General features: G+C 34.7%; 1 protein-coding gene across 10 annotated transcripts in view; it reads left to right on the forward strand.

The window, feature by feature from the left end:
* Positions 1 to 18,846, forward strand: part of trdn (triadin) — a 65,377-nt gene that overhangs the window by 10,962 nt on the left and 35,569 nt on the right. For 9 of the 10 annotated variants that reach the window (XM_053242071.1, XM_053242064.1, XM_053242067.1 and 6 more), the window contains 3 exons: positions 3,206 to 3,259; positions 7,391 to 7,522; positions 18,610 to 18,636. In XM_053242071.1, coding sequence (XP_053098046.1) covers positions 3,206 to 3,259; positions 7,391 to 7,522; positions 18,610 to 18,636 — 213 coding nt within the window. The remainder of the gene's footprint in view (positions 1 to 3,205; positions 3,260 to 7,390; positions 7,523 to 18,609; positions 18,637 to 18,846) is intronic. The other variant, XM_053242070.1, reaches the window with a different exon arrangement.

Below are 18,846 nucleotides of genomic sequence, written 5' to 3' on the forward strand. Positions count from 1 at the left end.
TTAATAAATTGAAACAATATAATCCTTGATAAATTGCTGCAGTGTAAACAGATTAAAACACTTGACATGCTGTTATATGTTGATAACATTAACTTTGCTTCACGTCTCTCACATCTCTCCATGCTATCGTTGATTATTTTCCTACAGCAGCATGCCCTGTCTTGTTTTATTCCTTACCTACAATCCAATAATCACAGAGCAGTATAAGTCCATTTGTCTTCATAATCACCATGAAGGATGGTGCTTTTTAGGAGCTCAGTCAAGAACATGCCATTCTTTTTATTTGTACAAGAGATTTTTATTACTCATTACAGCAGTACATGGGGATTAAAAAAGATTTCAAGGGCAAACAAGTTCTTTAAAACCTTGGCTCTAAATGAAATATAGATTTAATTACATGAAAGTTAGATAATCTAAGTGACAAACTGAAGTGAAATCTCAGCATGTCTGTGTTAGACTGTATAAACTGGCAAGAAATATCCTGCTAATGAAATGCATTTCAATTTCTCAGTGACATTTGAATAAAGGGCACATTAGCAGAAATAGAAAGGATAGAAACATTTCAGAATGTTACATGATACAAATAATAATAAGGCTTTTTACATGCCAGCTGAGACTAAGCATGATGGCCGAAGAGGTGTAGAATTAAGGCTGCCATGACAGATTTGCAATATAATAATAATAATAACCAAAATTCATCTCAAATGCAAACTTCAGCAAAAAAAATGTGAAGCAAAAGTAGTGTTTCATTATGCATGTGTTGCCAGGTGACACAGTTTAAGAGCAACCAGGCCTCCTCAGCCAAATACATTCGCTCATTACACATCTCCGGAATTCGCACTCTCAAGTCTCATTCCACATACAGTCTGAAGAGTTCACGCCACCGTCTTAGCTCTCCAACTCTCTGTCTTCTCCTCCTCTCGCTCCAGATTGACATCTGTTGTTTACCGGAGCGTTAGCAGCCGAGGCCCTGACACGACTCGGCTCAGACAGGGAGAAATGAGTGACGCTGGGGTGCGACAGCTCCAGGAACAATAATGGGTTTTCATGAAGTAGGTTAAGAAGTTAATCAAACAAATGTCAGTGAATTCATCAGCGCCACATTAGCATTTCTGCTTGGAGAAAATTTCACAATGATGCGCTGAATTCTGATTTGGGCTGTGAGTTTATAGAAATGACACACGTGTGCTCCACAGATACGAGAACACGAACAAAAGGTTTAAAATTTGAAAAAAAAAGGAAAGCACTGTTTGGTGGAGTTATTATATTAATTTGTCAATTGCAAAATATGTTGTAGAACGAAAAGGAAACCAGTGAGAGGTGGAATTATTCTCTTTAATTGTCTGTTGAAAACATAATGCAACCCATTGAGCATAAAGCATAATACAGACCAATACACAGACTAAATTAGCATCCGGTTCCATGATAAAGTTTAGCTAATGTGTCTAAAAGTACACGTTAATTTACAGTCCATTGACAGTAACAGACTTTGCACATCTATTAAACAAAAATAAACTGACCATGATGCGTCAAGAACCTGTGCATAATTATAAAGCAACTCTAATATTTATTAATTAAAAAAAAGCATCAAGTGCTTCAAGTAAAATGATAAATTCCTCATTGCTATCTTGTAATGCTGCAATCTATTGTACTCAGAAAGTTTTTTTTGGTTTTTTTTCCAGAGTTCCAATCTAAAAGCATGGAAAAACATGGATGCCTAGAGCAAGGTCAAATTTGTATGCCTAGTCACTAAATTTGATAAACATATTAACAAGATCTACATGAATTATTTTTAGGCTATTATCAAAGAGAAAGGATGTGTAATGTAGGTGAACTGTCTTGTTCAACTTTGCTTATTAAAAAAATGTTATAATGGTCTTATTGTGTTCAATTTGGGCAGAATTGAGTTAAACTTGGGCACAATTGTTTTGAATTTAAATTTACAAAGCGTTAAAACACAACCAAAAAGCTACATATGAAGCAAAGGCAAGTTTTATCAATTAGAAAATAGTGCAAAGGGAATTCTGTTTACCGTTGACTGTCCTCCGCCATAACAAACCTGTGACGTCAGCTTTGTTTATATCAGAGAACTCGGGCAAGGTAGATGTTGCTGAGTTCCTGACTTGGAATTCTGAGATAAATGACCGTTCCATTGCACTTTTCCGTATCAGAGGTCACATTTTTCCGACTTTTAAGTACATTGGATTGCAGCATAAGACACAATACGTTTTTACAATGTAATATGGAAAAACTTAATTCCGGATTAATTGCAAAAAATATTAATGACCTGTGAATATTTATAAAGCAACTATAATATTTATTGTTAACAATAACAAAAACATTATGAACATTTAAAATGTCATCATTAAGTGCTACAAATTTTTCAAAATGCAATAACATATCTATACATAGTTTGGTACTTAATCTGGAACTTAGAATATCATTCACTTACTTGAAGCACACAAGTGATGACTTTGAATGTTTATAATATTTTATAAATGTTTATATATATTACAGCTGCTTTATGATTATGCACAGGCCATCATCAGTTATCAATATTATGTAAGGTTGTGCAGTACAAGGCATGGCATTATAAGGAATAGTTAAAACTTCTGATCATAGATTAACAAGAAATTATTTCTAGCACATTATTAAAGCTTTATGAGGCATTATTGTAGCTTATAAGGAATTATTACCAATTCATGAAGAATTATAAACGTAGTTATAATGACTTATTAATATATATATTATAAGTATCACAGATTTTTTTTCTCATTAACTAAGGTTACAATAGCGAATATCGGACAAAAAGAGTCGTTAAAAACTTTCAAAACTCATTATAAATCTGTAGCTTTAAATTAACATGAGTTTAGCTAATGTGGGTTTAAAATCCATTAATGTAGTTGCATAAATTTCAAACAAACAAAGCAGACAATTTTTTTTTCCAAAATAATAAACTCACTCATAATTACGCAAACAAACACCACACTGCATTTTCCTCCATGTCTATCTTTGACATGATCACTGTGGTGCCTTTGCTGTGTCCACTGCATTTATCAGTGCATGTCTTATGTGCATGTGATTTGCTTTCACCACATTAATGCGGTTACGTGCCTGCCCTGTTTCACTCTGCATGCTGTCTGCAGCTGTGTGTTGGTGTACGTGCTGCTGTGCCACTCCTCTGCTTTGTGTCTCGTCTGAACAGGACCTCAGGCGGCGCGCGCCAGGAAAGCCTTCAAGGAGGCAGGCGGCCTTAGAGGCAAGCCATCTTACGCATTTACGCTTTAAACTCTACATTAATAATGAACTAACCAAGTAAAACTGGATACGCATAGCAATTATCTTGATTGAGTCGTGTCTAACTAATTTAATCAATTATTTTACCGACTAATATCTTAATCTAATAGACTGAGGCATGTCATACTACGTTTTGGGCAAAAACTTAAGTTTAATTGGTATTTTATCCACACTAACAGAGTATTAACAGATTTTGATCAGAGATTGCATAAATTGGACTGAACAAAGTACCAACATACCCTGAGGCCCTGCTTTACTAAGATACCAAATAACATGCAGTAATTTGTGTGTGCAATGGGTTAAATAGCGTGCAGAGAAAGATGATCTTATGGATCATTAGGAAAGAAGAATGTGAAAGAATTTCACAGAATTTTAGCAAATTTTAACATCAAAGTTTTGAAGCCAATATGTAAATTATATTTGTGCCTATGCTATTTGTTCTTCATAAACTCTAAGTGACTCCTGAATGAGGGAAAAATGAAACTATGTCTAGCCGCATGTCTTAAAAGCTCTGAGATGCAACACAACCTTTACAAAATATAATATACTGTAAATGCAATAGGATATAGTGAATGAACACCTTTGCAAATGTCTAATATATCTAATATGAATAATATTCAGTTATCATTTTTATAAACCTTTTGATCATTTTGCGATGAAGCATAATCTTGATAAACCTTCTCATTATTAAATCCTAGTGAATGATATGACTTTGTCTTCATTTCTAGGAAGCAGACTTCTGCTAATTTAATACGTGCCCTTCAGACGTGTTAACTTTTTTAAGTGTTAAATTTAGTAAATCACATCCTGGGTGGTAAATGAATCTATTTGTATTGACTCCACCCTGTTTTTGCATTCTTAGAAAAAAATCAGCCCAAGTTGCACATTATTAGGGTCAGCACACAAACCCGGACAACTATTTTGCTCACTTAAAAGACGCAATCTGTTGACACTGTTAGTAAATAGTCTTTCGTTATTTTTGCCAATGTTATCAAGTTTGTGTGTGTTGCAATCCTTCAGTAAATCAGGGCCCCAGCTGCCAGTTTATTAGCTTCACCTTTGTTGTTTGTCGGCCCCACTGTAACCTGTCCATCAATGGAATCAGACCACCAAAGGATCACCACTGAGCAGTTATTTTTTTAGATGGTGGATCATTCTCAGCACAGCACTTACACTGATATGGAAGTGTGTGTAGCAGTGAGATGAGTGTATCAAGTGTAGCAGCATTACTGGTTCTTAAAACACTGGTGTGCTAAGAATGAACCATCACCTACTGTATATAATATCTGGTCAGTACTCTGGTCATCACTTTCCACTGATGCATAGCAACATGTCAACAGATCAGTACCTGTTAAAATAGCAATGACCAGAACGTACCGTATAGGCTTTAATGAACTGGCAATTAAGCCTATATAAAGCACCCTTTGAAAACTCTCTGTGTGTGTGTGTGTGTGTGTGTGCAGTAGAACTAAACTATCTAATGACTTGTCCTAATACAATAGTTTTATAACTGGTGGTATTCTTGAGGCATGTACAATTTTAAGACTCCTTTTTCTTGCAGGAGTTAGCATAATTTGCTGATTAACACTAACATATTATTAATTAGTTTAGAGGTATAACAATTCAAATTGTTCACATTAAAACAACAAATAAAAACAGTACTTCATTATTAGAGTGAAAAGCTCTGAGTCACCAGCACATACTTACTTTTTAAGCAGAATGAGAGGAAGTAATTTACCATACATCTAAGACAATGTATTAATTTGGACATAACAACACATCAACAGATTAATACTTGGTTAAATGCCATAACCAGAACGTATGGTTCACTGCTACGTGTAGTACAAGGGATGCATACAATGTATGGTACATCACTACTTTTTTCTTTTACTATTTTGCCACTTTTTGGCACTAGCACCGACGGCCATGAAAATATAGAGAATACATAAAACTGCTATTTTGTTTTTCATTTAGTCTTGGCCAATTCCCACCCACTAGCCAGCTCTCCCCTGTCATAAAACAACTAGGCAAACATGTGCTTCCGCCGAGACACGTGAAGCCAGCCAATCCATCTTTTCGAACTGCTGCTCATGAGGCATCACGTGGCGCGTAACACCCTCGGAGCAAGTCGCTATCCGCTATTTTCCATGCATGAACTCACAGTTTGGCTAATGTGATTGACAGGGGAAGAGAGAGTATGCCATCCCTTGCACTCAGACAGCACATCCAATTTTGCTCTCTTGGACTCCCGGCTTAGTCGGGATTTCTGGACGATCTCTGGATGGCAGGGTGAACGCTTTTCAGTTCACATTTCAGTTATGGCTTTACCATTCCATTATGCAATAACCATTCCAATAAAAAGCATACAATGTCTAATGGAAATGATCACTAACAGGATGTAAAGTGGGTTTGGATAGTGTTGCATGCTTTGTCATCTCTGCACGAAGACTTTTTTGTCACTTGGTTGTGTATTTTATCATCACAATTGGATGTGTTTTCATATCTCTTTAACTGAACACTGCAGACAGACAGTCTTTAGTGAATAATCCTCTGAGGAGTGTGATGTGACCATGGATGGACAAAGAAAAAGGAGGAAACCAAACCACTACACACAACAACCATTATATAATGATTAAAACATTGTCATGTCTGTGTTTCTCTGGTTCTGTTGATTTGTTAATTAGATGTTGATCTTGTTATTCATTGGTGTATGGGCAGAGAGAATATCTGAGCACATTATATAATTGTTGGAACGGTTCATATTTTGTTTGTGTTTTGCTGAGAGATGTTGCAAGTGTGGGTACTTGTTGAGAAATCTGCTATATGAATTATGTCACCTTTGCATTCTCAAGTACAGTAGGATCCAAAAGATGGAGTCCATGGTCTTGTTCTCATCAGTTATTAAAAAAATACACTTTTGTTTGTTTATATGATAATTTCATTTGAAGATTTCTCAAACAGCAAATTTGTTTCAATTAACAGAGTCTATTTGGACCTGGGTTAAAAAAAAAAAAAAGTATTAGCCATACAGTACAGCAAATTTCACTCTTTTCACTCTTAAGCTCTAGGTAAATTTGATTAGCCAAGCCCAGATGTCACTAATCTTCATTACCACTAGCCCTTTCAGCTTGACACACTGTTTATCATAAAGCTAAAAATAAAGTGCAACTACTGAAGTCAGAAACTTCAGTTTTTACGGTTATTCCAAATGCAAACAGGCTGCATTAAGCTAACTATTGTATTTAGAAATAAAATGCAATAGCTAGGTTCACTAGCAAGCTAGCTAGGCCTAGACAAACTACTATTTTGTGTAGCAAAGTTTACAAGCAGGCTAGGTAATGTGTAATTATAGTCATCTTTGCTAGCAAACTAAATACATTAGATTATTCTGTGTAATCCAGCAGCTAAATTCAGTAGCAAAATAGCTAACCTTAAATTATGTGTCATTCAGTAGCCAAATTCAGTAGGAAGATAGCTAACAAGATAGCTTTTAAGAACTGTTATCAGTAATGATAAGATATTAGATTATTATGTATAATCCAGTAGCTAAATTCAGTAGAAAGCTAGGTAGCTAACACTAGATTATTAATGTGTAACCCAGGAGCTAAATTCAGTAGCAAGCTAGCTAACAATAGATTAAAACAGTATGACCAGACAAACTGCTATATAGTGCAGCACAGGGTTACTAACAACCTATTTAATGTTAAGCTAATTATTATAATGTGTTATTATAGCCATAATTTATTATGTGTGATCCAGTAGCTAAAATCAGTAGCAAGCTAGCTAACATTAGGCTAACCTGTGTTTAATTATATTGTGTAATTAAATCATATAAACTAGCAGACAAGTTTGCTTGCTACTAGCTAGCTAACTTGCTAGCTAGGTAATCCATGGTATTACTAACAACTAAATTGGGTACAAATATGTATTTTTATTTTCACCCAGGTACAAATAATAATTGTGTGCACACGTAATAATTATGTGCAGTATTAGTGATGGACTCCGTAGACGAGTGGACTTTTGGAGCTTACTGTACGTGTAGGACGTGTATTTTAAGCATCTCTGATGTCAGCCTGTTACACAATGCACTCAGGAGGTATTCAGCACATGAGCAGGGAACCTGTGAAGGCAGTGCACGAAGCCATGGACGAATCCACCAACTGGATGAATGCGATCTTGACCTTTATGACTAATTTGGTAACGCCGGAGGAAGAGGAAGAAGAAGGTATATTTCATATAGAAGTGCACTCCATTCCACAATAATAGAGTTAACACACTGACGCAAGCATAACGCCTAAAACCACTGGCAGAGGTTTGATTTGATGAGACTTGGGTTATAATAAGCTTTACTATGAATCGGTTGCACTGGTGGTCACTGTGTTTTACTGCTGGGGGAAATGTCACATGTCTAGAGAAATGACATTCACACAGAGATTAGGAAACTCTGCTATCATATCCAAACAGCAGGCCCAGAAGAACACACTCAGGGAGGAACCATCAGATAGCCGACATGCTGAAATCAGATCAGACTTCGCCTTCTGTGCGGCCTCTGGCTAAATCTGGCTCTGGTTTATCGGGCTGGCAGAGGGCACATGACACACACAGTTAAAGCAATAGCTTGATTAGAAATGAAACAACTTTTCCTTTATCCCAAATGTAGTGGATCACTTAAGACAAATATATATATAATACATATATATGAGCCTAATGTAGCTATAGAATGATTGAACATTAAAGCTACAACATAATGACTAAATCATCACAAGCAAATTTTATTTTTGGCCATTTTATATTTTTCAATAGACACAGCACTACTACATGGACATATGACACACCACAGTAAAGACCTGACATGTTGACACTGTGGTTGTATGAGAGGTGTCTTGTTGATGAAATTATTAATAAGCAATGGGACACTGTTTTTCCAGCTTTTCCCATCAAAGAGGACATTTGAGACAGAAGGATGGGGCTCTGTACCTGGGAGTGTGAAACCTTATACTGTGCACAACGTTTGTTATGAATCTGAAAAATGAAAAATAAAATTGAGCAAAAAACGATATGCATTTCTCTCGCTTTCATAATGTCTCTTTCTACTTACACTCTATTGCAAAATACACATTAAACACTATGCAAATGACCAATGAGAGGGTAATACCATAGAGGACACATTTAGCTCTACACCATTTAGCTCTACAGAACTTCAGAGGACAACTACACTGACAACAAGAAGATCATATATGGGGTTATGACATCATTAATGATAAATCTAAGTATGCCCTTCTGATCTACTGTTTAAAAATCTGAGTCTATTTCCAATTTCTTTCTTTATCATCTATGAGTACAAACTTCTGTAATTATAGTTCTATTATTCTTTTTCTAATAAAATCTTTCACTAATATTGGCTTACCATATTATTTCACACTGTAGTTATGAAAAATATGGGCAAATATAAGTCCCATATAAGTTCAAAATAATAAGAATTAATAATAACATAAATTATATAGAGAACCATTCATCCTAATGCATAATACTATAGATCCTAAAAGTGCAATATAAGGCCTTAGGCTTGTTCTAATTGACTGCAAAAAGAAATAATATTAATGCACAGATGGCCATTCCTACTAATATATAACATTTATATAGGTTATAGATATTCAATCAGTGGTTTGTTCTAATTGACTCATATACTGTAGCTGTGTAAATATTGGGACAATATACTGTATAAGACCCATATACATCCACAATCCAAAACAAGCCCGCTGGATTGTTCTGCCTGTAAGCATTAATGATAATTACATTAAATGCATACACGGATATCCATGCTAGCGTTAATGATAATTACATAAAATGCATATACGGATATTCATACTAATGGCCAAAGCTTTCTAAGTGACTGGAAGCAGTAAGAATAATGTGAAATGCATAATGAAATTATACACTAGTATCTAATATGTACTGTGTAAACAATAGATTCAATATAATAAATATCCAAAAGTCCAAATGGGTTGTTCTAACTGACTCATATCCTGTAGCTGTGAAAATATTGGGCAATGTATAAGCCCCTTTTGAGTCTACTAGCATTTTTTTAACTTTATCATCCATTAAAGAATACCATTTTCATACACAGTATATAATTTGCAGTAAAATAAAACCTGACTAAATTAAAAACCAGAAATGAATAATAAAAAAAAGAAATGATAAAAAATAGTAAGAAATAAGAAATATAAGAATGTGCAAAAAAAAAAAAAAAAAATGGAAGCACAAAACCTTATGATGAATTTTAGATCAAATCCAAATTAAAACTTTCTATTTATTTCCAATTTTAAAGGAAAAAATAAAAAAAATCCCAGATTTTCAATGTTGTCTCAGACTTTTGGACCCTAGTGTATAATCCAAAGCAAGTCAAAAGGTTTATTCTGATTGTGAACATTAATAATAATAATAATAATAATAATAATAATGATAGTAATATAAAATGCATACAGAGACATCCATACTAATACATAATGTTATAGATAAAAGTCCAATATAAGGCTTAAGCTGACTTTGTAACTGACTGAAATCTAAGTGATTGCCAGAAGTAAAAATAATAATATAAAGTACATAATTACACTATATACTAATATATAATTTATTGCAACAAAAGCCCAGTTTTACTTTATCAACTAAAGAATATAATTTTCTCTAAATATATGTCATTCAAAATGTCATTTTTTTTCCATAACTGTAGGTATTAACATATTTCACATTGTAACTCTGTAAAAATTTGGGACAGTATATAAATCCCACATACATCTAATGTCCAAAACAAGCAATATGGTATGCTCTGACTGTGAGCCTTGATAGTAATACCACTACATGCATAGACAGATACAAATATATACTGTATTTAAAAAAGTATAATATAAGGTCTAAATGACTGGAAGCACTAAGAATGATAATGTGAAATATATAATGAATCTATGGTATAGACTAAGGTGTAATATGTATATAGATTCAATATATACCCAAAGGCCAATATATGTTCAATGGCTAATTGGCTCATACAAGTATTGCAAGAATTGTAAGAATTAATGATAATATAATAGGCATATGGAAATCAACCTCTATTTTAACATACAATCGTATCGATTAAGTCTAATATAAGGATTTAGCCTGGATCTAGGTAAATGGAAACATAGAAAAGCATTAAATGAATAAATGGTCATTCCTTACTAATAGTATATAGATTACAGACATTCAATATACATTCAAAGTCCAAAATAAATCCAGTGGTATTTGGGCAATATACAGTATGAGTCCCATATTAGACCAAAGTCAAATATAAGTGAAAACGTTGGTTCTAATTTACTGAGCAGCAGAGATACTGCACACAACATTTAGATATTATAAAATATTAATGCAAAAATATTAATGCATGTAATATCATATAAATACTGAAAGTCCAATGTAAGTTGGCCTAACTGAATAAAAGCAGCAACCATAATAACAAAAAAAATGCATAGAAGGCTGTGATTTCTTACCCAAAGCCAAAGACCAGTATAAATCCATCAGTTTGATTTAATTGACTGATAAACTGTAGCTGTGAAAAATACACTATATGGTCAAAAGTTTGTGGACACCTGAACATCACATCCATACAGTATGTGCTTATTGAACATCCCATTCCAGATTTATTCCCCCTTTGCTGTTATAATAACCTCCACTCTTCTGGGAAGGCTTTACACTAGATTTTGGAACATTGGCTGTGGGCATTTTTGCCATTTCATCGACAAGAGCATTAGTGAGGTCAGGCACTGATGTCAGTTGAGGAGGCCTGGGGCGCAGTTACAGTTCCAATTCATCCCAAAGGTGTTCAGTGGTTCTTTCACTCAAACCTTGGCAAACCATGTCTTCATGGACTTCATGGACTTCATGGACATGGACTTCATGGCACAGAGGCATTGTCATACTGGAACATGTTCGGGTCTTTTAGTTCTTGTGAAGGGAAATCTTAATGCTACAGTATATAAAGACAAGCTAGACAATTGTGTGGCAACAGTTTGGGGAAGGACCACATATGGCAGTGATGGTTAGGTGTCCACATACTTTTGGCCATATAGTGTAGTATAAACCAATATTAATAGTCCATTGATTTTCATCCAAACTGATTGAGCCAATATTTTATGCCAATATTTTCGTCAACACAATTTTGCCACATTACATTTCTTAACAAGATTGATTCTTTTTTTTTTTTTTTTTTTTTTTACTAATATAGAGAAAGGTAGCAAAGTAAAGGAAAGGAAAAAACAAAAAACAGAAACAAAATTAAAGCAGGTCACTATGACAGCTTCCAAGCTCCTTGGTGTAGATTCTTCAAGTCTCTGAACGTCTACTGGAGCAGTGAACACTGTTCTTCCAAAAGATATTCCTTTTTGGTGATGGTGGTGGAGAGCACTGTCTCCAAAATCAGACAGCACTCCAAAATCTCCAGTAGTGTGTCTCCCATTGTTTTCAAGGGGTCGTCGTGGAAGAGACCACTCCAGGCAGGATAGAAATGGTTCATCATAGCATAAAGGTCAGAAGAACTTTGTTTGATTTGCGGTGACTCTGTCCTCAGTGTGGATTAGCAAAGCCAAACCATGCCAGCAAAATAAATACACCCCCCCCCCCCCCACACACACACACACACACACGCCCACAAACCCACACACACACACACACACACACACCCTACAACATAACAGAGACACGTTTTTTGTTTTTTTTTTTCCTTTAATTTGTCACTTGTGTGTACGCTAGGTCTTAATAAGTTACTAATACAGTGTAGTTTGACGTTTGGAAAAATTGCCAATATATCAGACTTGTATGCATGTAAAGTCCAAATGACTGAATACAGTAAAGATAATTACTAATAACGTAAGACGAAAGTCCAACAGATAAGTGCTTAGGAATGAAATACTGTACATCTCAAACTTTTTGCAGTCACAGATCCCATTAACTGTAAAATAAATTCCACAACCCCCCTCAGTACGTACTTATTTTATGAACATAATCCATCTATTTAAATATTAGGCTCGTTATTCAAATGCGTACAGTAATATTCTGGCCATTTGTTAGAACCCTTGATTTTTTTTATATTTCTGAACTTTCCAATAACAGAACACATTAGGCCCATGCTCACATTATTTTTAGGACTTAGTACAAGGGAACAATAATAAATGTAACAACAAAATGGTGAAGATGGTGGGACCCCCTAAACACCCCCCCCCCCCCCCCCCCCAGCTTCCCCCAACACTAACATCCCCACACCCAACCCCTCCATATTAACACCCCCCACCCATTACCCCATTACCACCTCCAGCACCCCCCCCCCCCCAATTAAAAAAAAAAAACACAGTGTATAAGAAGCAATTAAGTGCTCTGTCCTTTTAAGAGCACCTCAGTGCCTACCTACAGTACCAGCTCCAGTGCCCTGCTTAATATGGGAAGCTAATGGGCTCTCTGTTTAAGCATTCACTTTCACACACACACACACACACACACACACACATACACAGTATTTCCTTAAACCCCAATTCACTTCAGAGAGAAATAAAGCTCTCATATATATGAACTTGGTGCTCTCAGTTCACATCTTTAATTCTATATTAGTGTTTTGTGTGTACATACATCATACACAGTAGTGTGTTTATTTCACTTCCTGACCTTGATTTGAAATATGAAGTGTCTAGTTTCAAGGTCTGGCAATATATCAACTCTTTTAGTGGAGCATCTAAAGCATGTGGGGCCTGGGAAGAGTGGTAGATGTAGGGAAGAGAAATAAACTAGGCTTTAATCTCAAACTTTACTGCAAGTACTGTAAAGTTTTGCATAGATTTCAAATATACTGTATTTATGAAACATTGCATTATAGGCAAATAATGATAATAAAAAAATTATAATAATAATAAAAAATAAAAATGTATTTACTTCAGCATTAACATACTGAAATGAGAAGCAGCCCGTAGCTTGAGCTCTCTGTATGTAAATGAACAATGTGCCTATGTTTTAAAGAATTTTTACATTCTTATCAGAAATATGTGATGAAGATGTGTGTGTTATTGTGTTATTTGGCTACACTTTACTTAAGGATGGTGTTTATGTGCTTATTACATAAGCCCTTTCTGACACAAACCTACAAAAATGTTTAGAAAGAATTATTTCAATAGCTTTCTACAGAGAAAATGACGTGACATGATGGCTATATTTTACTAAGGTTTATATTATATTAAGGTTTAATTAATATATTAAGGCCTTGAGTTAAGTTTCTCAATTTCATGACCACAAAGTACTTAAATTGTGACATAGTATGACATTCTTACAAAATATTATGCTACACAATTCATGGCCATGACTTTGGTATTTACTGGCCACAGCATAAATGAATATTAGTTTGTGGCTTCAATCTATTAATTTGTGAAGATGCTGAATTAAAATATAATAACTACAGTATGTCACCTCAAAACGTCAATAGGCATTAGTTATTATGAATAATTTCTCATTTAGGTTTTTCAATAATTTCAAGGTTACATAACACCTGAGTCAAGTGACATACAGTTATGACATTAATATAACGTAAGAACATGACAACTGACTTTATATCTCACTGTATTTCTGGTGTGTCACATAATAGTGATAAAATCAAACCTCAAAATTAAACTGCCTGTAATTTAGAGTCAGTGAAAATATAAATAAGTCTGTCTTTACAATGCCTTGGGAAGTTTTTTAGTTAAACCTTATGAAGAGCAAAATTAAGCTCATTTTAATTAAGGGCCAGAGACAGTGGTCTTTATTCATCAAAGTTGCGTATGGTTAAACTGGATCGTAAAACATGTGTACGCAAATTCCACCCATAGTTTCGTAATTCATCCTAATTTCATTCTATTTATCTGTACATTAGAACTCACATCTGTTCAGACTATGTGTAAATTTGAACATAATGTTTTAAAACCTGAAAATGATTCATTTCCAGTATAAAACTAATTTAAACCAATATTCATTTCCTTAATAATTATAGCAAATAGAACATAGAGTAGTATAAGCAATAACAATAGCAAGTTTAGTCGGAACCTTGTACTAAAGTATACTGTAGGTAACAGGTTTTACTGTCGTCATTTAATCTGTCAGTGTGAATCAGAGATGCAGATGTGGATCTTTATTAGCTTGAGGGAATAACAAGTGCATTCACGTCCAAGACGCACGAGGAAGCTTTGAACTGGATGCGGAGTCTTAGGTGGACATGCTATTCAAAGATGCTTGGATATCATTGTGTGTTTTTTGATGCTATTGCATAATTTCATAACATTAAAACACCAAAGACACAATTTCATTCCTTTTGGCCCATTTGATTTCTTTCAGCATTTTGTTCAAATATATGAAGCTTGAATTTAACCTGACTTCAGATAAATATGATCTGAGTACTGAAATGAATAAAAAACGTAATTAATAGAGTTCTCAAAGCTACCTGCATCTGAGGTTGAAAAATAGTTTTTACCTTATTTCCACTTTAAACAGCTTAATTGAAAACCAGACAAAAAGCACACTTCCTTAACTATCTCTCCTTTCTATTAATACCATTAATTTCAGTGAAAATCAACGAATTGAAAGCCAAACTTTTGAAACTATTGATCTTTTCCTCCATTCATTTTATTTTATTGAAAAAGTTTTGAGGTGTCTGCAAAGAATTTTTTTTTGCAGAAATCTCAGGCACAAGCACATCTATCTCAGTTTCACTGAAAGTAATTTTCCCCACTCCATTTTTCCCCCAGACCTTGGTTAACTGTAGTTTGCTGAATGTTTCCTGTTACTAACTCACAACCACATGAGGGTAAATTGGGGAATGTATATATGCATATGACATAGTGGACATAGACATAAATAGTGGGCGATAATTTGCGTCCATAGAGCTGAAGATGTTCAAGTATGAAACTGTCACGCATCAGATGCAGATTTGTTCATACATCATTCCAGATGCTCACTTGTTTCTATGCAACTTTGATGGATTAGAGCAAATGGACATAACATTTGTACATTGTCATTAGAATTTAATGAAAGTGACAAATAAGTCTTCTAAATAGTGTAATGAAGCTTATTCAAAGGCTAAAACAGACTGTCATAACTGTCATTACATTATCTTGGAAAAGGTATAAGCATTCTTTTAAGTAGATATATGAAAGCCAAGAAAATATACATATCTCTGTTGTTGCAAAGTCATGAAGGTTATTATTAAAACCTTCAATATATGTTTCACAGAACATTTTTAGGTTTATAAGTACAGTGTAGACTACATGAGACACTATAGAGCATCTTTTTAAGTGTTCATCTTTATTCTTTTTTTCTATTCGACCTCATTTGGCAAAACATGACATGATTCCATTATCATCATTATGTGACTCTGAAATGCCAAAATTAACCTAGGAACTCAGTTGTCATGATGTACTCATGCAAGCCTGGAAAGAATCACGTCACAAATTTATGTCAACTAAAATTGGTAACTTGTCTCAGGTGTTATGGCAACTTGACATCAAAATTGAGGAAAATAGTCTTTATGCCAGCCGACTGTTTGCTATTGCAGAGGTGCCAACATTGCTAACAAGAAAATCCTAGTGAACAGGACGGCTCCAGGCTAACAGCATCAATAATAAACAGCACAGATGATAAACAGGACATTCTACCCTGCTCTTTTACTGACCAGAGACCAAAGCCTTTGTGTTTTCTATTTGCTCACAAAACCCGAGGTTTGTGAATTCACAGGTCAAAGGTTACCTAGATAACTGTTCCATGAATGAAATGCGTCTTTAACTTTGTGCATCCTTTGCCTCTCAGTGAATCGGTGAATTTTGGTCTGATAGATGCTTTACCTGAGAAAGCAGAAAAGGGTAGTTTTCAGATGGCTCCTGTATCCCTCTAGAAAAACTGACCTCAGCTATTGGAATAAGTCTATAAATGTTTATGTTGGTTTATATCAGTAATCATGAAAGATTTATATAGCTGTCGTGTAACACTTTGAATACCACTTCTTTAGTATCAGTGCTTTGTAACAGTCTAAATTTAACATTTCTGACATGGGAAAGCTCAGAACAGAAGGCTTTGTGCTTTCTGGTTTCATTTTTATTGTCTTATTAATGTTCAACAACATTAACTTTAAGTATAAATGGATAAGAGGTACAACATGTCATTGTATACATTTTAAAAATGTAATTGTTAGCAAATTGCTGTTGTATAAGAGGAATTAAACACTTCGGGACGTGATGTTATTTGAAAATAATCAACTTCTGTGTGATAACTGTAGCTCTGTTTCGCATTGGGCCGCATCACCACCTAGTCATTGATTACTTTCTTATAACAGCATGCCTCCGAGTGTTTTATTCCTTACATACTCATTACATATTTGATTATCTGATCATATTGAGTCAGATCTGAGCTCAACTACTATTGATCATTATTGATTATTCATCTATATTACATAATCCCATTTACAGTATACCACACTGATCCACTGACACTAGTGTCCTAGTGTACATGTTGCCAGTGTGTGTGAGTATGTATGTAGGAGGTGGTGTGGGCTTGTGCCCTCTCAAAGACCTAAATACATGTTTATGTATACATATATAGCTTTTATTTCAACCAAAATTGAGCTAAAATGTTTAATTTGGGGTACTGGGGTTGATATTAGGGTTGGCTGTAGGTATAGGCAAGCATTATTTTGCTGCAGTAAATCTCAAGTCAATAGAAATACCCTGATAATATAATAATAACAGTGTATGTGGGTGTGTGTGAGCGAGGGAAAAAAAAAAAAACACATGCCATGTTTACCATATAAGGAACGAATCTGGCTTTACTGTAAATGCCATATGTGAGTGTCTAACAGATAAAGAGGACTCCAGTGAACGCAATACATTTTGGCAAGAAAACCTCCTCTCTAAGCAAAGCCAAGTCATTTCCAACACCCAAATAAAACCTCCCAGTGTTCCTCCCAGCATAAGCAGTGCAGTGAACCACCCGTGCGTGCAGCTCCTTACTGGAACATAAATAGATTTCTGCACAGATCACAGCCTTATCGAATCAAACATCTCTGTGGACTGACAGGCTAATGAAGTAATCACACTGACTCATACGTACGTGAAATGAAACCTGACATTTACCCTCCATATGTACACTAACAGTGATGACACAGTAATATATTGCTGCATACTCAGTATACAGGAGATCATCTTTCATTTTATCATGTCTTTCACTCCTTCTCGAATTTTAATGTTACAGTATATTAACAGTTAAACACACATAACACAGATATGGATGTATTTTTGGATATTTCAACCTTTGCTTTTCTATTTGGTGTCTGTTTTTTGGAAACAGTATGCAAATAATATTCTTAATATTTATAAATCAAAGCAATGTACAGTTCCTAGAATAGAGGTTTATGGCCACAAATGTATGTGTGGAGACTTGGGAAAACCTATCACATGGGTGAAATTTTCTATTATATCATCAGGGGCAGTTTGTCTTCCAGTATCTGATTACAATCTGATTTGATTCGTTTTATTAGGTTTGCTATGACGTGAAGCTATCCAACAACATGATCAAAGTGTGACATTGACAGTGTGGGGAAATCACACTTAGCTAGCAATGTTTTAGACATCTTTAGGCAGACTGCCTGGTTTTTTACCACCGTGTCTGCTGTTTGCAGGAAGATTTTTTTTTTTCATCTAATATATCTTTGGATTCTTAAAATTTGAGGTGTCAAAGAATGTAATATGTAGAAAAACCCAATTTTGGCCAAAATAACCCAGACATTTTTCTGGCTTGTTTGCTACAATTCAGCCACAGCAATATCTGATGGGTTTTCCCAAACTGCCACACATATTGTATCCATGACTTCTTTTGCGTCATATTCACTTTTTCAACCAATTTGAGTATCCAGCAATACCTAAAATGGGCAATGTAGGGAAATATGACAATTTCATTTTTATGATAAAGCATGTAACTAATTTTGTTGCATGAATATCTTGAATGATCTATCCTACATTTTCACATTTCTATTCACCTTTTGTAGTTATTATTTAGTCAAATAAATGTGTGCCTGTGTGTGTGTGTGTGTGTGTGTGTGTGTGTGTGTGTGTGTGGGTGGGTGGGTGTGTGTCTGCGTCTTGCTGTTTAGAGATTTCATGTCAGAAATAATTTGCCATTAGTTGCAGATGAGTCTTTGTTCTCTCTGATCCACGTTCATGACTGTTTCTGTTCTCATTAATATTCCTCTCTAACATTCACCATTTTTCTCTTTTCCTGCAGTGGAATGGCAAGCAGTGAAGAAGAAAGGTTAGTATTGAAAGCTTAGTCACCTGGTTAAGGTTACACGTTTACAAAATGGTCACTGTCAAGCAAATGGGAGAAGTTCCAATATAATAATAATAATAATAATAATAATAATAATAATAATAATAATAATGGTGGTTCAGTATATGTGTTAATTTTGTCAAGTGATTTGGATTGAGTTTTAGTCTTTGGAAGGAAATACATAACTGTTTT

Source organism: Pangasianodon hypophthalmus, chromosome 19 (genome assembly GCF_027358585.1).
Source record: "Pangasianodon hypophthalmus isolate fPanHyp1 chromosome 19, fPanHyp1.pri, whole genome shotgun sequence".
In the NCBI taxonomy this organism is placed as follows: Eukaryota; Metazoa; Chordata; class Actinopteri; order Siluriformes; family Pangasiidae; genus Pangasianodon; species Pangasianodon hypophthalmus.